General features: G+C 36.0%; 3 protein-coding genes across 5 annotated transcripts; all 3 read left to right on the top strand.

Annotated features, from left to right (window-relative positions):
* Positions 1 to 616: 616 nt before the first annotated feature.
* On the top strand, positions 617 to 3,993 carry LOC106906355 (uncharacterized). Its single transcript, XM_014971603.2, has 2 exons — positions 617 to 880; positions 1,503 to 3,993. Exons 1-2 carry the CDS (start codon positions 715 to 717, stop codon positions 3,299 to 3,301), a joined length of 1,965 nt encoding a protein of 654 aa, XP_014827089.2. The 5' UTR covers positions 617 to 714; the 3' UTR covers positions 3,302 to 3,993.
* A 1,716-nt stretch (positions 3,994 to 5,709) lies between these two features.
* Positions 5,710 to 11,351, top strand: LOC106906356 (uncharacterized). The gene is made up of 2 exons (XM_014971605.2): positions 5,710 to 6,127; positions 7,510 to 11,351. The coding sequence occupies exons 1-2, from the start codon at positions 5,866 to 5,868 to the stop codon at positions 9,312 to 9,314; spliced, it is 2,067 nt and encodes a 688-aa protein (XP_014827091.2). The 5' UTR covers positions 5,710 to 5,865; the 3' UTR covers positions 9,315 to 11,351.
* A 2,095-nt stretch (positions 11,352 to 13,446) lies between these two features.
* LOC106906361 (uncharacterized) lies at positions 13,447 to 24,284 on the top strand. Of its 3 annotated transcripts, XM_088009845.1 has the most exons (3): positions 13,447 to 13,757; positions 14,801 to 15,264; positions 22,307 to 24,284. In XM_088009845.1, exons 1-3 carry the CDS (start codon positions 13,568 to 13,570, stop codon positions 23,738 to 23,740), a joined length of 2,088 nt encoding a protein of 695 aa, XP_087865971.1. In that variant the 5' UTR covers positions 13,447 to 13,567; the 3' UTR covers positions 23,741 to 24,284. The 3 variants fall into 3 exon arrangements, with proteins under 3 accessions (XP_087865971.1, XP_087865970.1, XP_087865972.1); XM_088009844.1 differs by lacking the exons at positions 13,447 to 13,757; positions 14,801 to 15,264 and adding an exon at positions 19,174 to 19,394 and having other exon boundaries at positions 21,753 to 24,284; XM_088009846.1 differs by lacking the exons at positions 13,447 to 13,757; positions 14,801 to 15,264 and adding an exon at positions 19,174 to 19,421 and having other exon boundaries at positions 21,753 to 24,284.
* The last annotated feature ends 962 nt before the right edge of the window (positions 24,285 to 25,246 follow it).

The raw sequence follows: 25,246 nt of genomic DNA, 5'->3' as shown, positions 1-25,246 counted from the left end.
GAACGTGATAATTTGTCATCTTTGTGTTTTCTTGTATTCATTATTTTTTCAGATTTTTGTTCAAAACAGTTTAGCTGTTGCCCTGTGTTTTATCAACAATGACAATTCTACAGTTTGTGTAAAAAAAATTATGTAGTAAAACCTGTAAAATATTAAAACTTCAGAATGTTAAAGAACTTTGTTTACAGGCTGGTGTCTGTAGTTCACTTTTATTCTGAAGTCCAAAAACCACAGATTTTTTTTTCTTAAATGTTTAACAGCATTAAAGGTGTTTCTATTGTTTGGTTTAAAGTTTAAATTATTGTTGAGTTATAAACTGCGTTGGCTTGGTGAATATGAAATATTAAGAATATAAAATCAAATTACCTCAAATCCTTTTATCTTCCTTCACACAGAACTTTTTTATGAGCTCCAAGCACTTCACTAGAGAGTGCTTTTGCTCAAAGACATAAACCACCATCATAATATTACACAGTTATATTTTTGGCTCTTCCACAGGCGATATTTAATTATATTTTTCTGACATATTTTGCATGATAGTATCTTGGTCTTTGCGGTCGGCTTCAGACCAGCTGGTGGCGGTAACGATCTGTTTAATTGTTTGCTAACCGCCATTACATATCAAGAAGAAGAAGAAGCAGGAGAAGAGCGTTAGCTTTCCTTCTACTTGTAGTCTGATTATCTCTTTTCTGAATATGAGTGTTTGCTATAAAAATGTCTTCAGTCCAGCTTGAACAAGAGTTCATCAACGAGCAGTTAACTGCTACTGAGGAAACATTCACGGAGATTAAAGAAATAATCGTTAAAGAGGAAGAGATGGACGATCAGCACCGACTGCTGGATTTCTCCCGGACATCCCAGACTATTTTACACGGAAAAGGTATTAGATACAGGCGATGCTAACGTTTTAATGCCGACTGCGATTTTAATGTCATTTTTTAATTGCTTTATTAGCGGAGAACGAAGATAAAGTTGCCTTCCGGTTGTAGCGTCAGCTTTAAGAAACGGCTAACGGTGAATTCACCTAATTTATCAATGTCCTGAATATTTTTAATCTGTTCCTATTCGAAAGCTATAAAACCCTTTAAACCTAAACAGGATTGTTTCATATGATTGACAGAATCTTTCAGACATAGTTTTGTGATTCGTGGCAGTTCAATAAAGTATATTAATTGGTAGAGACGCTTGACTTACAGCACCATTGTAACATGCCATATGGTTGAGCAGCGTTAAAATCTGAGGTTTTAAGGAAGCCCATACTGCTTCAAGAGCTCAAACTAAAAATTTATAACATTTTTATTCATGGAAATTGTAGAATTGTCATTCTCTTTGTACAGATATAAAATTGCCTCGTACTAATGGTTTGTTGAACTGAAATGCATTGAGACTAAAATCTTCTGAGATTCAGCTAATTTTAGGACTAAATACTTCTCAAAGCATGTTTGTATGCATAGATTAAAGTGAATAGAAACCCTCTCTCCTGTGTTTTGTTTGATTTCCAGATGATCTACAGGAGTATGTTTGGAAAGAGAAGCAGCAGCTCTGCAAGCAGGAGAGTGATTCCAGTTTGGACCAGGAGGAACCAGAACCTCTGCAGATGAAAGAAGAGCAGCAGGAACCAGTACATTCATGGATTAAAGAGGAAGTGTTGGAGATCTGCATAGGTGAGCATGGAGAGCAGCTTGAACTGAAGCAGGAGTCTGAAGATACCTTTTTGTTGACTCCTTCACACAAAGAAAATGACCACATTGAACCGGAACCAATGAGAGGCCAGATAATATCTGAGGACTTTAATGAAACTGAGAACCAGGATCAAGAAGGAAACCATCAGAAAGACTCAGGATCAATGCAAGATAAAGCACCGAAACCAAATGAGAGATGTCAGAAAACCATCAAGCGTAAAAAGTGTCCAAATTCAAAACCAAAAAGACATGGCAATTTGTGTTCTTGTAAGAGATGTGGTGATTTCTTACCTCAAAATACTAACTTGGCTCAGCACTTGAATTATCACACAAGTGAGAAGCGTTTTCCATGTGCAACATGTGGAAAAAGTTATATAAACAAAGGACATTTAACTGTTCACATGAGAATTCACACAGGTGAGAGACCTTTCAAATGTCTTTCTTGTGAAAAAACCTTCACTACCAAACCTTTTCTTGAGGCGCATGTCAGAGTCCACACAGGTGAGAAGCCTTTCTCTTGCACCATTTGTGGCAAAAGTTTTACTCAAAAAGGTAATTTGACTACTCATATGAGGCTCCATACAGACGAGAGGCCCTTTTCCTGTGATACCTGTGAAAAAACTTTCAAAAGAAAAGATTCACTGAATGAACACATGAGGGTTCACACGGGTAAGAAGCCATTTGTGTGCAAGACCTGTGGAAAACACTTTAATCGACAATACCTGTTGATGGTTCACACAAGAATTCACACTGGTGATAAGCCCTTCAAATGTCTGTCCTGTGGAAAACGCTTCACCACAAAACCTGTTCTTGATGCACATGGCAGAATTCACACAGGTGAGAAGCCTTTCTCCTGTATGATTTGTGACAAAAATTTTACTGACAAAGGGCATCTGACCAATCACATAAAGTGTCACACAGATGAAAGGCCTTTTCCTTGTAATACTTGCTTAAAAACCTTCAGATCAAAACATTCACTGAAAGAACATGTAAGAATTCATACCGGTGAGAAGCCCTTTCTGTGTGTGACCTGTGGAAAAAGGTTTAATCAAAAAAATCAGTTAAAGGTTCACATAAGAAGTCATACGGGCGAGAAGCCGTTTCTGTGTGTGACCTGTGGAAAGGGATTCAATCAAAAGCACCAGTTAGTTGTTCACACAAGAAGCCATACAGGTGAGAAGCCCTTTTTGTGTGTGATCTGTGGGAACGCATTCAGCGACGGCAGTAGCTTAAAAGCTCACTTCATGACGCACACAAATGAGAAACCTTTGCAATTTGTGACGTGTGGAAAAAGTTTGATTAACAAAAGTCAGTTAACGGTTAACATGAGAAGTGGCAAGGAGGGGAGGCTTTTCAAATGTCTGTTCTGTGGAAAGAACTTCACAAGAAAATCTGTTTTCGATGAGCATGTCAGAATTCACACGGGTGAGAAGCCTTTCACTTGCATGATTTGTGGCAAGGGTTTTACTCAAAAAGGTAATTTGACTTCTCACATGGCACATCACACTGATGAAAGGCCCTTTTCCTGTAATTCGTGTGAGAAGACTTTCAAAAGAAAAGATTCGTTAAATAAACACATGAGAGTTCACACAGATGAGAAGCCACAAGAATGCACATAGGAGGCCTTTTTGCTACTGTGACCTGTGTAAAAATGTCCGTGTGTCATTTTAACTGGTAATCCAACAATTAATCTGAAAACGTGCAACAGAAAAAAATTTATATTATAAACCTTGTAAAAATGTCCAGCATCGGAATTAGAAAAATGTTTAAATCTGTTCCTCTCATTTGATTTAACATTTAAATTCTTGAGTTTCATCATTTGACTTGACAAAAAGTCATTTGAATTAACAATAAAAATTTTAGAGATGCTAAACTCCTCTAGAAGTTTGAACTTTCTACTTTTTAGTTTCTTTAAAGTGCAAATTTAGCAACTAATTTCAGTGCTGCTGCTTTTGATTCTTTGGATGTGTTCTGTACCTCTAAAATATAAATTTGTTTTCCTCATATTTTTGTTTTCTGCTGTGGCTGTTACTCCTTAAGTTGATCAAACAATAAAAAAAAGCTTTAATTTTTAATATGGTTTCCTATGAATGACAAAAGATATTTGGTGTTTTGTCACATTTTCAGACAATCTAAAAAAAGTTATCTATATTTTGTAATGGTATTAAAGTGGTCAGATTATGTTTACGGAATGTGATTGCATTCATTATTTTTGTGGTCAATGTTTGGTAAATTTAGTTGATTACTCAAGACAAAGTGAGTTTGAACATGTTGGTTGGCTATCAGAAATAAATGTGGAAAGAAATGTGAACACAGTGTGGAACGGAAAGAAAAAACATGTTTGAGTGTCTGGGTGCGGTATGCTCCTTTTTCTATTTGGATGATCAGTCACAAAATTATATTTTGTGTGTAAAATATGTGGTTTGGTTGGAGAAAAGGTGAAAAAAGTCATCCTTAATTGTTGAATTGATGCGGAACAGAAAAGGTTGATTAAAGTAATACAGGAAGGCCAAAATATACTGAATCATTTTACAAAAGTAAATGATTCAGTTAAAAAAAACACACTGTGCGAACTGCCTGGTTCTCAGTTTTCACTGAGACAGGAGGACAGCCTTTGGACAATGCACCGCATGAGACACAGAAGAGAACTTTCAGGGAAACTTTTGGCTCCACATTCAACCTGAGAGTCATCGATCACATTTCTGTTCACCTACAATTGTGAAGGTGGAGTTTTATGCTTTGAAAATAAATCAGCGCAGCTGGATCTGTGTTGATGCTATGGCATGAGACTGAAACTCTCCAGTTTGGAGCTAAACATTTATTCACTCATATCCCACAAAGAAACAGCACCACCCTTATTTTAAAAAAGACACCAATAAGTGAGTTAAGAAGATAATATTTTCATTTTCACATTGTGTATATTAAAGTGTTGATGTGGGAGTAAATTTAAGTAAATTGTCCAGGAGTTTTTGTTGCGTGGGTGATGTGGTCACCTCTAGCAGAAGGAAAAAATGAAATACCTACTTAATCCAGAAGATGGCAGCAGTAGGTGGTGTAAATATTCTTCCAGACAGTTTCACATCATTATACCAGAGTTTTAACTCAAAGCAGGGAAAGGCATAAATAACGGTATTTCAGCATACACAGGAGATGTTATTGCAATATTAGACTCAGAACCATAAAGATAAATTATTTGTTTGGATTCCAGTTCACAGTAGAACAAGGTAATTACTTGGTAGCAGATCGGAGATTTTAATATAAATTGAGCATGCTCTGTATACATGATGAGCCTAATGATCAACTATTTATTAGTTGTGCTATTACATATGTTACATACATATTATGGCAACAAATAAGCTGTGAATCAGCTTCAGCAAAATAGAGATTAAAAATCTATTAAAATAGAAAATGAGGTGACAAAGGCAAAAGAAGGACGAGCTAAAAATATATATTTTTTCATTTTCGGTAAACACGGCAATGGAAAATGTGATTGCTGTAGAGTTGGAGTAAATATTACTGTTTCAGAAATATGATAAAGCAGAAAACCGATTCGTATTCTGAATTAAAACCAAACTGGATCACCCTCATTTAAGTAGAAGTAGCTCATTAATTCAGGTAATTTTTAACTACCATAACCCGATGCATTTCCATAAATTATCTTGTGCACTAGCCAGCATTTCCCTGAAATTCCAAACTTATGTGAATTTTCTAAAAATTACATTATTTTTGAAACCCTGAGAAAAGAAAAGAAACTCAAAGGGCAAATACTTTATTCACAATTGTCATTTGAAAAGAAATAAATAAAAAAATCCCCACTTTACACAAACAACTCTGCCACCTTTTGTTATCTATTAAAATTAATGAACAAATGAATCATATAATGAACTATCTAGTCATTTTTTAAAATATTTTTTAAATATTTTTTTAAATATTTTTTTCTCATTTATTTATCTATTTTGGTTTATAGATTACTTTTCATTGTCGGTTTGTGTGTTTGTTTTTTCTCACTTGTTTGTGTTTGGAAGCAGACCGTGCTAGCTATTTCAGCTTTGATTACATTTGTTATTGATGCTGTATATATTGTACATGCAGTTAATAACGATTAAAAAAAAGAAAAGAAGCTCAAAACCGTATCTTGCTGTTATCCCTCCAGACCAGCTGGTGGCGGTAAAGACCTGATTCAATGTGTAAAGAAGAAGAAGACGTGATCCTAGCAACGTTAGCTTTCCTTCTGCTTGCAGTCATTCTGCGGATTTTGATCCATTTATGGGCTGAATATCTGTTTGCAGTCAGAATGTCTTCGATCAATCTTCAACGAGAGTTGAGCAACGAGCAGGAAACTTCTGCTGACGAAACATTGACAGAGTTTAATGGAACCGTGAAGAAGGAGGAAGAGGTAAATGGTTGGGACAGCCAAACGCCCCGGACCGCATTACACCGAACTGGTATGAAACAATGTTACACTGTATTATGTGACCAGCGTCTATATTAGAGTCTAACTGATTTTGATTTTGGGCTATGAATGTTCCCAACTGGACGGTTGTTGTGCCAGAATAAAACCCATGATCATACTGTTAAAATACTAGTAAGTAGCTGTGATAAATCTTTCTTAAAATTAAATAATATTGAAAGTTTTTCACATTGATCAATCCATCTAGGACTTTGTGATTGTTTTTGCAATCCAAATAACTTCTAATTCAGAAATATTTGCAAGACATTTAGCAATATTTGCGCTATAATTTAGATTTTTGTTGTTTTCCACCTTGATCAGACTATAATTTCATAATCAATGTTTTTGAACATTTTTGCAGAAAATGTGCGATAAACTCTCAATTATACATTAGAGTTAAAACAGTGCAGCGATCTGATGATTTTGTATGAGTTTCCTTGATTGTGTAATTGGTGATAAGTGGAGTGACTGGTTTTAATTTGGCAGCAAACAGTTAAAATATTTAATCACACACTTTTTATCTTGAAGGTTCTGTTTACGCTTTCCTCTGGTGTATTTGGCCAAATTAAGATATTGTGGGCTAGATTTGGCCCCCGGGCCTTGAGTTTGACACGTGTATTAGAGGAAACAGAGTCACCAGAGACAGTTTGGTTTTATATCCTATGACAATCTATATTTTAATAATAGTTATAATTTAGTACAAAGAGCCATTTTTGTCCTCAGTCCAGCTAAACAAACATTTTTTATAGCCTTAAATGTTGCCTGACTTGTAATTTTAATCTATTAATCCGTTGTCATTTTAAAGAATCACAGTTTTATTTATATTTTGGTATTTAAATTAAAATAAAAACAAAAAATAGCATAGAATGTACAAAAAGAGTGCATACATTTTCCCCCTTCAGATGTTATTTATAAAAAACAAATAATAATAAAAAATCTTATAGTTTTCAAGCCAGTGATAAGAAAAACAGCATCACTTGATTATATTTAGTAGTGACGGATTTAATGTTTTTGTATATTTTACACATCTGTTCCAAATTTGAAAAACAAAAGATGCTAAACTTGCTAACTTGTTTACTCTAAATTCAGCATTTGTCTGCAGATGCTTCCAAATCATGAAAATAATGGTGAACCGCTCTTTCAGAATGCAAATTAATTAGAGCATCTTTGCTTTATGCTACGCCTGCAAGGTTAAAATCATTACCTATAATAAGTAGCATGATATAATCTAATCACAATTGACACTAACTCTAGGAGGCATGTTGCATTCATAGTGTAGCCTAAGAATAATGGCGGGCACCAAATTCAAATTGGGACTAGTTGCACTGGCAGATAACCTACCAAAAGCCTTTCTCTTGTGTTTGTTTGCCTTTCTAGATGATCTGCAGAATTACATTTGGAAAGAAGAGGAGGATCCCTCTGACCAGCAGCTCTGCAAACAGGAGACAGATTCCAGTTTGGACCAGAAGGATTTAGAACCTCTGCAGATAAAAGAAGAGCATCAAGAACCAGAACATCCCTGGACTAAAGAGGAACCTTTAGAGCTCTGCATAAGTAAGCAGGAAGAGCAACTTGAACTGAAGCAGGAGAATGAAGATACATCAATAGTGAGTCCAGCTCATGAAGACAAGTACCACATTAAACCAGAACCACTTGTGGACCAAGTTGTCTCTCAGGTTTATAATCAAACTGAGCTCCAGGATTGCGAAGGAAATCCTAATAAAATCTCAGGATCACAGCAAGATGAAGGGCGGAAACAAAACAAGAGTCATCAGAAAACCATGAAGGGCAACAACTGTGTCAACAATTCAAAACGCAAAACGGACAAAAAAGCACGCACAGGAGCCGCTGTGTATTCTTGTAAAATATGTGGTGAGGCTTTTAGTGAAAGTAGTAACTTGACTCAGCACTTGAAAAGTCACAAAGGTGAGAAGCGTTTTCAGTGTACGTGTGGAAAGAGTTTTACAAAACAAGGAAATTTAACAGCGCACATGAGAATTCACACAGGTGAGAGGCCCTTTTCCTGTAACACCTGTGAAAAAACGTTCAGATTGAAACATTCATTAAATAAACACATGAGGATTCACTCGGGTGTGAGGCCGTTTAAATGTCTGTCCTGTGGAAAAAGCTTCATCACAAAACCTGCTTATGTTAAACATGTCAGAATTCACACAGGTGAGAAGCCTTTCTCTTGCACCATTTGTGGCAAGAGTTTTATTGACAAAGGTCATTTGACTAACCACTTGAGGACTCACACAGATGAAAAACCTTTCCCCTGTAACTCCTGTGAAAAAACTTTCAGATCTAAATATTCATTAATTGAACACATGACAGTTCACACAGGTGTGAAACCCTTTTCGTGTGAGACTTGTGGACAAGGATTTATTAAAAAACGTCAGTTAATAGTTCACATGGGACGTCACACAGGTGTGAACCCATATTTGTGTGTCATCTGTGGTAAAGCGTTCAGCCACAGCGGCAGTTTAAAAACTCACTTCGTAACGCACACAAATGAGGAGTCGCACTGTGTGACGTGTGGAAAACGTTTCATAAGCAAAACAGGTTTAACACGTCACATGAGAATCCACACAGGTGAGAACCTTTTCAAATGTCAGTTCTGTGGAAAAGGCTTCACTCAGAAATCTTTTCTGGATGACCACGTCAGAATTCACACAGGTGAGAAGCCTTTCACGTGTGTGATTTGCCTCAAAAGTTTTGCTCGAAAAGTTAATTTGACTGATCACATGAGAAGTCACACAGATGAAAAGGTGTTTTCCTGTCATGCTTGTGAAAAAAGCTACAGATCCAAACCGTCATTGAACAAACACATGAAAATTCACACAGGTGAGAAGCCTTTTTTGTGCCACACCTGTGGAAAAAGCTTTGTTACAAAGTCCGAATGTAATAAACACATGAAAATTCACACTGGGGAGAAGCCTTTTGTGTGCAACACTTGTGGAAAAAGCTTTGCCGCAAGCTCTGATTGCAACAAGCATATTAGAATTCACACAGGTGAGAAGCCTTACTCTTGTACCGTTTGTGGTAAGCGTTTTACTCTAAAAGCTTATTTGCCTCAACACATGATGATTCACACAAATGAAAGGCCTTTTCGCTGTAATACCTGTGAAAAAACTTTCAAAAGAAAAGATTCACTGAATAAACATGAGCGTTTACACAGGTGAGAAGCCCCTTTTGTGCAGGACCTGTCATTATGTAAATATCAAACATAGCTTTAAAGAAATTTGACTTTACAAGGTGATGTCTTGAAAATGACATCTGTCTCTTTAAGAAGCTCCTACGCCTTCCAGTAGAATATATTAACTTTATGCTGTTTACAAACCATCTTAGGAGTGTTGGACTAAAGAAGTTCATATAAGCTCAGCCTACAAGCAGTTCCACCAGATGTTTGCTAATTGCTGCTGCCACTAGTCTACAGGAGCAGAAGCACATATCGAGAAAGTAGACTTTATGGAAATAGGTGGCACTTTATGATAGCAAGTGTTTAGGTACCCCTGAAGATTAAATGATTTCTCAAACATGCATGAAAGAATCAAAACAAACACCCCCAAGTATGTTTTTGATGAGGGAATAACATTTATAACATAATATTCTCATACCCCCTGTTAAAATAAAAAACAATATTAAAACAAAAACACTCACATTGGTGACAAGTAGAAGCCACAGCAGCCATTTGTGTTTCCTAATTGACCCATATAGTTATAAACAAATATGGATTTATTGAGTAATGGCTTACTACAAGTCTTTTCAATTGTCTTCAATTGTTTTTGTGCATTTCTCTGATCAGAAGTAGATTTCTCATAACTGTTTGTTTCACAGGATTTGGTCCTTTCTGCTCATCATGCCAGTTGTTTCTTATTCCTTCCTACAGATTGCAAACCCGTTTGCTGCCATATCATCCTCTGCTTTTTTATTTTACATAATTTGCTTATGCCATGTCAAATTGTGCTGTCGGTATTAATGCTGAATTGTCGTTGTTGAACTGTCAAGCCAATATTTTTCTTCAGTTATTCCTGAAATTGTCTTCCAAATCAAACATTTTCTGTCAGGTGAACCTCAGTACTTTGCCTTTTCATGTTGCTATGAATAAATTAGAACTGCAAAGAGCATTTGCGGTAAAAATGTCAAATGTATTCAGTGCCTGGTGGCCATTTACCTAACATACTGTAGATTTAAAACGGCTTTGCAAGTATTTCTATAGTGCTGTCTTGAGTATTTTCAGGCACTATCACCAAGATTTGACTGGCGAGACCCTTTGTCTGATAAACTTGAAGCCAAATCGAACAGAAAACTAATCTTTTTCTCCAGCAAACATATTGTATTGCTTATATATATATATTAAACTCTAAACATGTTTATTTATATGGTACTATGATGACTCTAATGATGATGGTTTGTTGGAATCAGATTGTTTTTTTTGGTGGATTTTTATACCCGGCCATCTGTTGCCCTTCGCGAAGTGCATAATCCCAACCTGATGAGGAAATGTGAAAAAATGTCTACTGACTGTTTTATTAAGTGGTAATCCAACAGTTTTTATTTTATTTTACAAAAAACTTGTAAACCTTGTAAACATCAGGATGCCAAAGAGATCAGATGTCTGTAGTTCACTACTGAGCTGAAAGTCCTAAAATCACGGAAACATGTTTTGTCTAAGAGTTTAATGAGATTAAAGCGTTTTCATTTGATTAAAATGGGAAATTATTTTAGTTTTATCTTCAATTTACTTGATTAAAAACCCTTCTGTGTTAAGAAGCATAAGAAAGGCCAGTGTATTTAAATAAATTGTACTCTTCTAGAAGTTCAAACTATATTTTTAGTCATTTGACGAACACTATGTCCAGTTCCAAGCGCAAAGAGTCAAGAACACATTGAGCGAGTGTGTGTAAAATGCACAGAGCACACATTGTTCTTTTACCAAACATGTATGCACTCACACCAGTCTCACTGCCAATTAGTGCAAATGTGTGAGATTTTCAATGTTTACTAATGTCATTTTTACCTGAAACAAATCATCCACCATACACTTTCTGTAAACGTGTCTTACAAATCTATCGTAAACATTATGTAATGTTAAATATTAGGGCGTCAACAAACTGATTTTAAAGGCAGGAGTCTGTAGTTTGCTATCAAAATTAATCTTGAAATCACTGAAAAATGCTCTTGCTGTCAATAAAGTTTAAATTGTTGATTAGTTTGAACATTCTTGGATAAAAAGCCTTTTGATTTCTCAATAGAAAATTATTTAACAAGCTACTACTGTGTGTTTTCCAGACAGATAATGGATAATGCCATTTTATAGCACAGTCAAGTAACTAAATGGTACTTTCTGTTGTCATTAAAATGCTGTATTTATCGACCATGAAAGAAATACGATTTAGCAATTTATCACTTGTCTCTAAGAATTTCCTGCTCACTAACACGTCATGTTTTATTTTACCCTATATTTTTTAATGATTGAAAGTAGTTTAGAAGTTATGGTGAAGAAATATTAAAAATTAGATTAACATGCTTATTGTGAAGGTCATTCAACCACATCTGTGCTAACTCAGAAGACTGAAGACCTTTTAAATTTTATTGATAAAAATAATTGGAGTTGTTGTATTAGACTTCAGTTTTTTTGTGAGGAAGTAACCAGACAAGTGGTTGGAAACCTAAACAGAGTAAAAAAAAGAACTAGATTTGATTGATTAACTTAACTATACCTCATGAAATAATTATCAGGCAACATTTAACCCTCTATGGCATACCGTTGCCCTCGGGCAACAAACCACAAATCTGTCCCTCACGTTGCTCCTTTGTGTTATTTTTGGGGTTTGATGATTTAAAATACTTCCAGACACATTTCTGTCCAAATAAAATAGGTATTGAGGTCCATGTGACCTTTTATTTAGAAGAGCAGCAGTCCTTTTCATGAAGCGAAGGTGCATGCTACACCTTGCCTCCTACCTGTAAGTTATACATCACTTTTCTTCATGTTTAAATTTGGGTCACTCTAACTAAAAATATTTTCATATCTGTGAATATGTAAAGAAGCATTATAGATCATTTCAAGACAATTTTTTAAATTATTTATATGCAAAAACTGTGTTTTTTTGTTTGTTGCCTCAGGGCAACATTGCGCAGTTAGGGCCCTTCTGTGCAGACAATATTATTCTAATGTGATGATATTCAATTGATTACAAAAATAATTATCAGAGCCAATTTATGTACTTTATTATTGACTAACAGCAACAGGAGATGGATGCAAGGTCATTTCATGGACAAAGGGTGCATGGTTCAGAAGTTGGGGTCATTTCCAATGAAAACATGAGGGTCCACTGTACAACCATTATTTCATTGTTTGTTTATCCTCAAAACTGACTTCAGTCCCAAAGGGTGAAGAGCTGGTCATCAACGAACAAATGGCCCCATTCCAAGGCAGGTAAAGACTGAAGCAATACCTGCCAAACCCAAAAATATGGGTTTGCAGGGAACTTCATATGGCTGGTGCAGATGGTGTTCCTTACAACCTATACAGAGCGAGTTGTGCAACCACCAAATCTACCAGATATGAGAGCTGATGAAAATATTATCCTGTGCTTGGCTCAAATTCTAACAAAGAATCAGAACTACAAACTCTTATAAAAAGAACCTGCAGCCCTAACTATAGTGACTGATGTGAATCTGGTCACTACAACCCATAGATAATCAGATAAACAGGTGGTGATTCCCAGGTACGCCAATAATCAAGTGTCAAAAGTGTGATATACAATTTTTTCACATCAGCAAGAAATTCCTTCCTGATGTTTAACATATAATGGGGAAATAGACTGATTTCAACATCCTTAGTGATTCTAACTCTGCCAACCATACACATGTACAAACACACAAATGCGCGTTTTAGTAATTTGCTCAAATGTACCATTCGTTAATGAAAGTTAGTCGTTTATTTTATATTTGGTGAGTTGGAACCATGTCTGATTTATTTTTGTCAAAAAAAGTGTTTTTATGAATATAGTTTTTGTTTGATTTGTATTTCATTTCTCATAATCACTGTAGAAAACTTGCCGTTTTAGACCCCTTGTAGCTCAATGTTGCCCTGAGGCAACAAACCCAAATCCGGTTCCGGGAGGCATCAGGGTCCAATTTTATGATTGATATGTAATTAAGGGCCAATAAGCTCCCAAAAAATGCAGGAAAATATTTTTTCCCCAAAAAAACAAAAAGTCATGCCATAGAGGGTTAATTATCTTAAACCCATCTGTATTACATGACCGTATCATGACGCCGCAGTCCACTTTTCAGACCGGTTGGTGGCGGTAGTGACCTGCAATGTTGTTTCTCAACCGCCAACAGACAAACAGAAGAAAATAACTGTGATGCTAGCAGCGCTAGCTTTCCTTCTGCTAGTAGGCTGGTCCTCTGTGGGCTGAATATGTCGATGTTTGCTGTAAAAATGTCTTCAGTCCAGCTTCAAGGAGAGTCGATCAACGAGCAGGTACCTCCTGCTGAGGAAACATTCACAGAGTTTAATGAAATCATCGTGAAGGAGGAAGAGATGGATGATCAGCGCAAACTTTCCCCGGATTTCACCTCGACACCTCATTTAATCTTACACAGAACGGGTATGAAACATGATTCAGGAAGCATATTATGGTTTTAAAGCGTTCGTTTTGAGAAGATTTTCTTTTTTTAACGGAAACTAGGCAGTGAAGCTAAAGTCACTTCCGGTGGTTTATTTTTTGGAGAAACGTCTAACGGGCGAATAAATCCACCTTAGACTCTTGAAACCTGGACTAGACGGTTCTACAACAAGGGTATTCACATCAGGTCATCCGGGTTTGGTGTCTTAACTTTTAGGTTTGCCTCTACTTCAGCGAACTGGATTCAGACCCCAAGTATTTTGTGCAAAAGCAAAACTGCGGCACACCAAGAATACAGGGAGCTCTCTCCTCACATATGGATTAGTTATACACAGACTGATGTTTTAAATTGTTTATTTCTGTTAATGATGTCTTGCTTACGCTTAATTAAAACATGACATTTAAAATTAGAATATTACATCGGGCCAGGAAAGACTTTTTAATGTAGCAATATGGGTTTAATGAAAAGTTTGTCCAATACCTACTCAAGTTATGCTATTAATCTGTCAAACATCAGAACCCATAATGTAATTCATTGAATATGACTTTATATTTATAAATTCTTAATGAACAAGTCAAAAATAACAAACTGATCTTTTTTAAAATAAAGCAGGTCAACTTTTTTAATTCTGTACATAAATCATAATTGTGTTATGTCAGTACTTTCTTAACCAGATTGTGTTATTTTAAAAAATGTGCATGTCTCCCAACTTCTGCTCCAGGCTGCTATAGAAACTCCAAACTTTTCCAAGCTATTGTAATTTATTTACATTTCAAATGGTTAATGAAAAATATTTTTGTAGTGATTTGATTTTGTATGTTGAAATTAAAAACTACATTTGATAACAGGATTTTCCTTCAAAGTCTATTGGACTGAAATGTGTTTTTGATGAAAGAAATGTTTAAATTCAGTTTTACTGGATACTTTTTTAAGCATCTTTATGTTCAGGGAATGCTTAAAGTGAAGTGTTTGTTGTTTTGCATACAATAGAAAGACTTTCTCCTGTGTGTGTTTGCCTTTCCAGACCACCAACTGGGTTATGCTTGGAAAGAGGAGGATTCCTCTGACCAGCACCTCTGTAAACAAGAGACGGATCCCAGTTTGGACCAGGAGGAACCAGAACCTCTGCAGATGAAAGAAGAGGAGCCAGAGCATCCCTTTATTAAAGAGGAGGTATTGGAGATCTGCATAGGTGAGCATGAAGATCAGCTTGAACTGAAGCAGGAGAATGAAGATACATATGTGGTGACTCCGACTCATGAAGACATTAACCTCGTTGAACCAGAACCAATGAAAGATCAAATCATCTCTCAGGACTGTAATGAAACTGAGAATCAGGACCAAGAAGGAAGCCACCATAAAGACTCAGGATCAAAGGAAGACAATGGGCCAGAGCAAAATGAGAAATGTCAGGAAACCATAAAGTGTAAAAACTGTGTTGATCATTCAGAACCCAGAAGGGACAAGAAAAGTCAAGCAGAAAACTCAGCTCAACACAGGAGAAGCCGCACAGATGAGAGGCCTTTCGAATGTCTCACTTGTGATGAAAGCTTCACTACAAACTCTAATATTAATAAGCATGTCAGAAATCACACAGCTGAGAAGTGTTTTATATGTGTGACCTGTGGAAAAAGTCATAATCAGAAAATCTTATTGCAGGTTCACATGAGAACCCACACAGGTGAAAAACCTTTCAAATGTCAGCCCTGTGGAAAAAGCTTCCCTAGAAAAGAGCATTTGGCTAAACACACCAGAGTTCACTCTTGTGGCAAAGGTTTTACTCAAACAATGCATTTGACCACTCACATGAAGCTTCACACAGATGAAAGGTCTTTTCCCTGTAACACTTGTGAGAAAACTTTTAAAAGCAAAACATTATTAACTAAACACACGAGAGTCCACACACATGTGAAATCCCTTTCGTGCGTGACCTGTGGCAAAAAATGTAGTCACAAACATCAGTTAATGAGTCACATAAGAAGTCACACAGGTGAGAAGCCCTTTTTGTGTGTGACCTGTGGAAAAGCATTCAGCTACAGTTGTTGCTTAAAAACTCACTTAATAGTTCACACACGTGAGAGACATTATCCATGTCAGACTTGTGGAAAAAGTTTTATGAGAAAAAACGATTTAAGAGTTCACATGAACTCTCACACAGGTGAGACACGTGTCCAGTGTACAACATGTGGAAAATATTACATGGACAAAAATAGTTTAGCACGTCACATGAGAAATCACACAGGTGAGAGACCTTTTGTATGTCAGTCCTGTGGAAAGAGCTTTACCCGTAAAGTTATTCTTGATCAGCATGAGAGAATTCACACAGGCGAGAAGCCTTTCTCTTGTACGATTTGTGGCAAAAGTTTTAATCAAAAAGCTTCTTTGTCTCATCACATGTTGCTCCACACAGGTGAAATGCCCTTTTCCTGCAACACCTGCGGAAAATCCTTTAGATCAAAACGTTCATTGAATAAACATGAGAGTTCACACAGGGAAGAAGTCCTTTTGGTGTAGGATTTTTTTGGAGAACCATTCTGCAACAGCTTAAAAGTTCACTTTTAATGTTGAAAAGGTTAGGCAAACAAGACAGTATTGAGAGTTTTTGAAAATCAATTTCCAATAGTAAATGTGTCCCAATAAAGGACGTTGTTAGAAGTTCTTGAGTACCGTGGTTAATGAAGATTATTAACGTAGATGGAGCTGTTCTGTTAGATCTTAGTTCTGCTTTTGACCTGATTGATTGTGATTTTCTGTTAGATAAAACTAATGACTAAAAGTGTTTATTTGTATACTTGTACATTTAATTACTTCTTGCTAGTTATGCATCTCAACTTTAAAATAGCAGTTCATTTCTAAAAGAATTGTGTGCAATTCCACAGGGCTGTTGCTTAGGACCTTTATTGTTTTCCATTTTCACCAGTGACTTGCCTTTTATCTCATCACTAGCACTGTCTTATCTCACTTGCAGTAATGACATTTGGTCCAGAGAAACATCTAAACAAACTACAATTAGTCCAAAATGAGGCAGCACTTCTTGTAGAAACTATCCCAGATATAAAAATATTCTTGGCATAAACAGAACATTAGGTTGGTCATTGGTGAAAAATAAGACTGAGAAGATGTAGAAATATTTTGTTATTCTAAAATACTAAATGTTTTGTATGATGAACTTGCATTTTTCAAAACCCGATTGTGATCAATATGCTGTTTTTGGATTGAATTTTAAATATGTTAATATACAGCTTAAATTTGGTGTGTTGTGTGAACAATTTGAAACTCCTGGAATATTCAAGCTGTCTTCTGTTCATTAAACTTTGTATTCCTTTACATCTTCTGGTCAACTTGATGTGGGTCAAGTGACATTTTGTTTTTCTTAATGAAGTTTGACAGGAAAAAAAAAGAACATGTAATGTCTAGATGGGAAAAACCACAATAAAATGAGAGAATGAGCCTTGAACAAAGAAATAGTCTTATTCTAGTAATAAAAACTTGTTTGACGTAAACCATAAGATAATTTGTTGGTACTTTATGATAACTTTGTTAATTAATAATATGGAGTCTCCTAAGAGATATGGGACTTTTTTTATTGTGTCTTCCTTTGCAATAAGCAAACACCTTGGTCTATACTAAAGAAAAATACATAAAACTTCAGATATCTCACAAATTATGTTAACAATAGATGGAAAAATCCTGCAAGAGAAAGTGTGATGGCCACCCTAAGAAAGATATTCAGTATTCAATTATGCTGCAGGAACTGATTAGTACATTATTGCAACAAAATTCAAAACATTTTGCAAGATAAAAATACTCCCTGTTCGCTACGGGGTTCCTTCAGAAATGCACAACAAACAAAGCTATGTGCAAAATGCAAAAAACAGGCCTACATAAGTATATATGGAAGTAAATATGTGCCATTCAAATCCTAATGGCACATATTTACTTCCATACATTCACTGTTTTAACCATTTAATTTCAAGTTATTGTTAATTTAAAAACATTGAAGTTTGATAAACTTTTGTACAACTTTCTGAATCTCGTCTGATAATTTCCAGCAGGACTTACCTGTGTCCTCATTATCATTACATTTTCCTGGAGTTATTCCAGGTGGAGTTGTTGGTTTCCTACATTGTAAACTTTAACATCCTGTATTTGAGTTTCATAAGAAAATACACCCCAGGTTGCCACATATACAACATTTTTTTGGGTAAATTTCTCTTTAAAACAAAATGACAATGTAACTCATTGTCATATTTCAAATAATATTTGAAACAAATATTATTTGTTTCAAATAATATTTTCCAATTTAACTCTGCCTGTGTAAAGGTTTAATACATATTTAAAAAAATACTTTTAATATTAATAAACTTATTTTTATACATTAATTTATATAGTTTGTACAAAGTATGGTTGATTATTATTGTCTTCAATATTTGAATCTGTTGTCTTAGTTGTATTTTTCTCTTTTCTGCTGCAGCTTCCTCTATTATAATGAAAAGATTTTACGTTTTTCAAAGAGAACTGGCACTGCATGAGAACTCTTTAGTTGTGATGATCGTATGATCCACAAAGTGGCGGTAATGTAAAAACATAAAAGTCGACAGTCATGAAACCCCCAAGAGGAAAAAGAGGAAGAACAAAGCACGTGGTCTGTTTTGTGAAATGTTCGAGTATATATATATATATATATATATATATATATATATATATATATATATATATATATATATATATATAAAAACGAGTTTATCAAAGAGCGGTTAACTGCTGCTGAAGAAACATTCAATGAGTTTAAAGAAATTATCGCCAAGTCGTCAAGTTAAAACAGGAGACTGATACCTGCATGGTGATTCCTGTTTATGAACAAACATCTCTCACTGAATCAGAACCAAACAGGAACAAAGTCATCATCCAGGAAGCTGCTGAAACTGAGAACCAAAATCAGCAAAGAAAACCTTTCTCATGTGTGACCTGTAAAAAGCGTTTTCAGTTTTTGATGCTCACATGAGAACTCATATGGGTGAAAAGCCGTTTTCATGTGTGAACTGTGAAAAAAGTTTTAGGCAAAAACAGCATTTAACTCAGCACATGATGATGCACACAGGTGCATACATGTAGAGAAAATTGTAATATTCTTAAACTAAGTTTTATACATTGATTGATCTTGCTTTTACAAAGTATGGTTGATCATTATTGTCTTCAATAATTTAGTCTGTTGTCTTAGTTGTACTTTTCTCTTTTCTACTGCAGCTTCTTTTATTTTTATGAAAAGATTTTACGTTTTTCACAGAAAAGTGGCACTGCATGAGAACTCTTTAGTTGTGATGATCATAGGAGCCAAAAGGTGGCGGTAATGCAATAAAAGGAAAACCGACAATCATAAAACCCTGAAGAAGACGAGGAAGAGGACTACACGTGGTCTGTTGCGTTGAATGTTCGAGTGGTTCCCTAAAAATGTCTTCAGTCCAGATTAAACGAGTTTATCAACGAGCGGTTAACTGCTGCTGAAGAAACTTTCACAGAGTTCAAAGAAATCATCGTAAAGTCGGAGGAAGAGATGGATGATCAGCGCAGACTGCTGGATTTCTCCCGGACTCCCCGGATTATTTTACACCGGATAGGTAGGAAACACCAGCGTTTGGATGAAGGTTAATATATGCATCTTTCTGTATGACTATCATCTTAGTAACTGTTCCTCTCCCGTATAAATGTTTTGACAGATCAGTAAATAGCTTCAGCAGAATTGTCAAACAATTATGCCATCCAGGGCCGTGCAGGGACCACTAAAGGGGCAGGTGCTCAAAAAAAGGGCACATCTCACCGCATTCTAGACAGAATATTAACAGCCTCTCAGCTTTCAGAGTTTAATAAACAATGATAATTTACAAAGTTGTGAGATATACAACCAAAGCTAAGGAAAATCTCTATATAGAGCATACAGCTACGCATATGTAAGATATTTTATTATTTGTTATAAGAAAGTATTGCCATATTCAAACCCGCAATTTAGCAAGATATGTAAATCAGAGCTAAACCACCAGACATATTTTGTCTTTACAGAATTACACTATTAAAAATGTAAACAACAAATAATTTTAGTATATTATCATGTGTCAGAAGAGGGCTTAGAAAATACCAAAAAAAAAAGAAAAGTTTGACCAAAAGGGCACTTGGGGGCAAGGAGCAAAAGGGGCAGGTGCTCAAGCCCCCCCAGCCCCTCCTTCTGCACGTGCCTGATGCCATCAACACATCAGTAATGCGTTACTCTAATCTGACCCTTGTTTCAGTAACAACTATCTATTTACAATCCAATAATCAGATTAAAGTTATGCATAGCATAATGACCGTCATTCCAGGATAAACACTCACTTTAGCATTTGCCTCACAACTAGCAAGCTAAATACTCTGGTAGTACACACAAGCTACCAGATTCTGATATATTTTATTGGTCAAAAGACATTTGATTATTGGTCAAAATGCATTGATATAAATTGACTGGTAATTGAACTGGTTCTACCTCTTTCTAAAACCAAAGTAGAAAACAGCTCATAAAATAGGACTCGGCAGTTTTAAACTCAATACAGCAATTTGACCAACAAAAATACAATCTAAACAAGTTTTGTTCTTCTTGAACATCTCTCTACATCAGTGCAACAGTTTGATCTACAAAATGAATAAAAATTATACTTTTCACGTCTAACAGACACCTTAGCTCCTCACTGTTAACTCAGTCTCACTTTCCAGCCCTGCATTCAGTGACTTACCAAAGATCCATGAAAAACACTGAAGCAAAAAGCCTAAATGTTTTTTTTCCCTGTCATTTTCAGCCGCAAACATTTAACTAAAATATCTATGGATATGTGTTGCTGTCTCTGCCTCCCTCTGACTCTCTGCAGCCTGATGTTCCTGCATGGATTCATGGATTTACAACAGACACTTTAGCAATGTACAGTGTCAGAATGTGAACTAAATATAAAAAGTATGTTTTTATCATACAGAATGAGAATTTAAACAACTTAATTTTCAGATGTATACATTATTATACATCTCAACTCTATTTACTGTGTAGCAAAAATTTTCACTAATTTATTTTTAAACCTCTCCTCAAGCACTTCTTTTATTGTCTCCTGTAATTAATATAATTTTTAATGTAATTAATTAATATAATTTTTATATCTTTACACTGAAACTCCACCTGGCTCTCCTATGTCTTCCCTGACCTGCTCCTCTCATAATAAAATAGTTTAGCTTATTTAAAAATTAAAAACAGTTAATACATATTTCAATAAACTAAATGAAGACCTCACCAGAGCTTCTTCACCTTTCTTCAACATCCTTCTAGCACTGCTGTTCTCCTAAATATCTAAATAATATATAATATAATATATAAATACATGTTAAGTGGTCGAGTATGATCAGATGTTGCTCACTTTAAATAATAAAAATTTCGCTGCTGTTTCAGTCTCATTCTAAATCATTGTGACTAGACTAGCTAACTTTTAAACAAAGTTAGCAGTAAAATTTTGGACATGTGACTATCCCAGAATTAAAACGGCTTAACCTAAAAGATTTAGTTCTATATATGAAAGTAAACTGACAACAAGATGTTATAAACGAGTGATATTCATGGCAACATTCCTGACAGACAGTTTACCTCATTCTAACGGAGTTTCTGACTCCGTCTGCTGCTGCCTTTATTCTGAGCTGTTCAGAGGGGGGAGGGGCAGGAAGCGCTCTGCTCAATGCGCTGTTGTACGCCTTCAAAATAAAAGCATGCGAGTAGAAGATTTTAAAATTCTTCAACAGCGGTGAAATTATTGGGGGGGACGAATGTGACTCTCTTCAATATTGGGGGGGACATGTCTCCCCCGCTTCCTACGCCTATGGTTCTGTTTATTTCTGTCTTAAACGATGAACGATTTCTCCCATTTACTTCAATAAATTTAACAATCGCTCTTTTCCTCTGTTATCTTTTCCAGATTTCCTGCAGTGTAACATTTATAAGCAGGAGAGGAGATCAACTCTGGACCAGGAGGAGTTAGAACCTCTGCAGGTGAAACAAGAACAAGAAGAACCAGAAGATCAGCAGATAAAAGTGGAAGAGGAAGAAGTTTACTGCAGTCAAGGTGAAGAACAGATTGAGTTAAAACATCAGACTGATACCTGCATGGTGGTTCCTGTTGATGAACAAACATCCCACACTGAATCAGAACCAAACAGGAATCAAGTCATCTTCCAGGAAGCTGCTGAAGCTGAGAACCTAAATCAGGAAAGATGCAAGACTTCCTCATGTGTCATCAGTAAAAAGCGTTTCGCTTTCAAATCTGTTTTTGATGCTGACCTGAGAACTCATACGGGTGAAAAGCCGTTTTCATGTGTGAACTGTGGAAAAAGTTTTTTTCACAAACAGCATTTAAGTCAGCACCTGATGATTCACACAGGTGAAAAGCCGTTTTCATGTGTGAACTGTGGAAAAAGTTTTTTTCACAAACAGCATTTAACTCACCACATGAGGATTCACACAGGTGAAAAGCCGTTTTCATGTGTGACCTGTGGAAAAAGTTTTAGTCACAGATGGAATTTAACTCGGCACATGATTATTCACACTGGTGAAAAGCCGTTTTCATGTGTGACCTGTGGAAAAAGTTTTAGTCAAAAAATTAATTTAACTCAGCACATGAGGATTCACACTGGTGAAAAGCCGTTTTCATGTGCGAACTGTGGAAAATGTTTTAGTCGAAAACTGACTTTAACTCACCACATGATGATTCACACTGGTGAAAAGCCGTTTTCATGTGTGACCTGTGGAAAAGGTTTTAGTCAAAAACGGGATTTAACTCGGCACATGATGATTCACACTGGTGAAAAGCCGTTTTCATGTGTGAACTGTGGAAAATGTTTTAGTCGAAAACGGGATTTAACTCGGCACATGATGATTCACACTGGTGAAAAGCCGTTTTCATGTGCGAACTGTGGAAAATGTTTTAGTGATAAACAGACGTTAAATCAGCACATGAGGATTCACACTGGTGAAAAGCCGTTTTCATGTGTGACCTGTGGAAAAGGTTTTAGTCAAAAACGGGATTTAACTCGGCACATGATGATTCACACTGGTGAAAAGCCGTTTTCATGTGTGAACTGTGGAAAATGTTTTAGTCGAAAACGGGATTTAACTCGGCACATGATGATTCACACTGGTGAAAAGCCGTTTTCATGTGCGAACTGTGGAAAATGTTTTAGTGATAAACAGACGTTAAATCAGCACATGATGATTCACACTGGTGAAAAGCCGTTTTCATGTGTGACCTGTGGAAAAGGTTTTAGTCAAAAACGGGATTTAACTCGGCACATGATGATTCACACTGGTGAAAAGCCGTTTTCATGTGTGAACTGTGGAAAATGTTTTAGTCGAAAACGGGATTTAACTCGGCACATGATGATTCACACTGGTGAAAAGCCGTTTTCATGTGCGAACTGTGGAAAATGTTTTAGTGATAAACAGACGTTAAATCAGCACATGAGGATTCACACTGGTGAAAAGCCGTTTTCATGTGTGACCTGTGGAAAAAGTTTTAGTCAAAAAATTAATTTAACTCAGCACATGACGATTCACACTGGTGAAAAGCCGTTTTCATGTGTGACCTGTGGAAAAAGTTTTAGTCAAAAAATTAATTTAACTCAGCACATGAGGATTCACACAGGTGAAAAGCCGTTTTCATGTGTGACCTGTGGAAAAAGTTTTAGTCAAAAAATTAATTTAACTCAGCACATGACGATTCACACTGGTGAAAAGCCGTTTTCATGTGTGACCTGTGGAAAAGTTTTTAGTCGAAAACGGGATTTAACTCGGCACATGATGATTCACACTGGTGAAAAGCCGTTTTCATGTGCGAACTGTGGAAAAAGTTTTTGTCACAAAGTTACCTTAATCCACCACATGAAAATTCACACAAGTGAAAAGATGTAGAAGTATTTTCCATACATGTCCTATGTTGAGGTTGACTATAGAATTTATTTTGGTTAAAACTGGAATGAAAGACTGGAGGGATTTCATGTCTATGAAGCTGAAAGTTGTTACATTTGTTAAATGTGATTATTTGGATGTTCACATTTAGATACTTAGAGATGTGCATTAATGACACATCTTCCTTCGGAGATGCTTTATTTTTTCTGGCATATTCAATATCAAAAACAATGATAAACTGCATGTTATTGTATGATAAACAGACGTTAAATCAGCACATGTTTATGTCAAACTGTATGTTGTGTGTACAACATGAAGAGCAGAGGGCTCAGCACACAGCCCTGAGGAGAGCCAGGACTGATGCTGGTAGCTGAAGAGCCAAAGGGGCCACTGACTATTTCATACATGAACAGAGTCTGACCGGACATGGACTCCCTTCCAGAACATTCTCACAAGATTGGACTTGAGGGATTGATTTGTTATATTCTGTTCAATAGAGACAGTTTGTGGGGTTTACTTTTGTTGCTTAAATCAAAAATAGAATGTACTAGAATGGTTGCGTGTACATTTGTACTTTAAAAGAAATCCAAGATTCACCACAAGCTAATTGTACAAAGGGTGTGTGATTGTTTTCAATTATTAGCTTTTTCTCTACTTTTAGCTGTAATATTTTGCTCTTTTCTACTGCAACTGACTTCTGTTATATCACTGTCTTTATCCTGAAACTATGTTCATGTGCATTTATATTGATATAAAATTTTTATTAATGTCTATGCCTTATTCTTGAGCCCAGCAGATGGTGGCTCTACACCTGTACTGGTTGTAGCCGCTGTTGTTCCTGTAACTGATGGGTTGCTGGTTCTGACTCTCCACATCCATCTCAGTTGTTGAGTCCTTGAGCAAGACACCAAACCTGCCTTGCCTGCTGTTAGTCAGAAGTCCGATGGCCGATTGTGTAGCAACTTCTGTCAGTTTGCCCCAGGGCAGCTGTGGCTACAATGTAGCTTATCACCATCAACGTGTGAATGACTGAATGTAGAGTAAAAAAACACTTTGGCATCTTCTGCACTACATAAGGCGCGATACACACATTTACCGCTTGTTTTTTGTCTGTGTGTTCTGTTTATTAAACTTGTCCTGTCTGGCAGTGGGGCACTCAGCATTGTTGAGTTCCAAGGTGAAATTCTAAAGATTTGTGGAAGTGGATCATTAGGACTTTCGCGATGACACTCCACCTAGTATTTATAAATTAAACTTTATTGGAAACTGCTTTGGGTTTATTTAATTAGATTGTAACGAGACAGAGAAGAAATTGGGATAGAAAGAATATTGTGGATAAAGATTTAAAGCGAAAGGAGGATAGAGGAATATGTTTCCATGTAAAACATCGTTGCCTGTTAGACTCAGAAACGACGCTCTTTTAAAATTATTGACAAAGTATTTATAGGAACATGAAGTAATTTAGTCCTCTGATTACATTTCTGAGTATTGCATCACTATGGGGGCCCA

Source organism: Poecilia mexicana, unplaced genomic scaffold (assembly GCF_051168715.1).
Source record: "Poecilia mexicana isolate PSO_F unplaced genomic scaffold, ASM5116871v1 scaffold_11, whole genome shotgun sequence".
In the NCBI taxonomy this organism is placed as follows: Eukaryota; Metazoa; Chordata; class Actinopteri; order Cyprinodontiformes; family Poeciliidae; genus Poecilia; species Poecilia mexicana.
Note: the sequence above shows the minus strand (reverse complement) of the source record. Positions and strands in the feature narration are given on the sequence as shown.

Bases quoted from the DNA above. Each gene is read 5' to 3' on its own strand.
- LOC106906355 (XM_014971603.2), top strand. From the start codon at position 715: ATGTCTTCAGTCCAGCTTGAACAAGAGTTCATCAACGAGCAGTTAACT. The intron at 881-1,502 runs GTATTAGATACA...TTTGATTTCCAG, and splicing joins GACTATTTTACACGGAAAAG to ATGATCTACAGGAGTATGTT.
- LOC106906356 (XM_014971605.2), top strand. From the start codon at position 5,866: ATGTGTAAAGAAGAAGAAGACGTGATCCTAGCAACGTTAGCTTTCCTT. The intron at 6,128-7,509 runs GTATGAAACAAT...TTGCCTTTCTAG, and splicing joins GACCGCATTACACCGAACTG to ATGATCTGCAGAATTACATT.
- LOC106906361 (XM_088009845.1), top strand. From the start codon at position 13,568: ATGTCGATGTTTGCTGTAAAAATGTCTTCAGTCCAGCTTCAAGGAGAG. The intron at 13,758-14,800 runs GTATGAAACATG...TTGCCTTTCCAG, and splicing joins TTTAATCTTACACAGAACGG to ACCACCAACTGGGTTATGCT. The intron at 15,265-22,306 runs GCTCAACACAGG...ACAGGTGAAAAG, and splicing joins AAAGTCAAGCAGAAAACTCA to CCGTTTTCATGTGTGACCTG.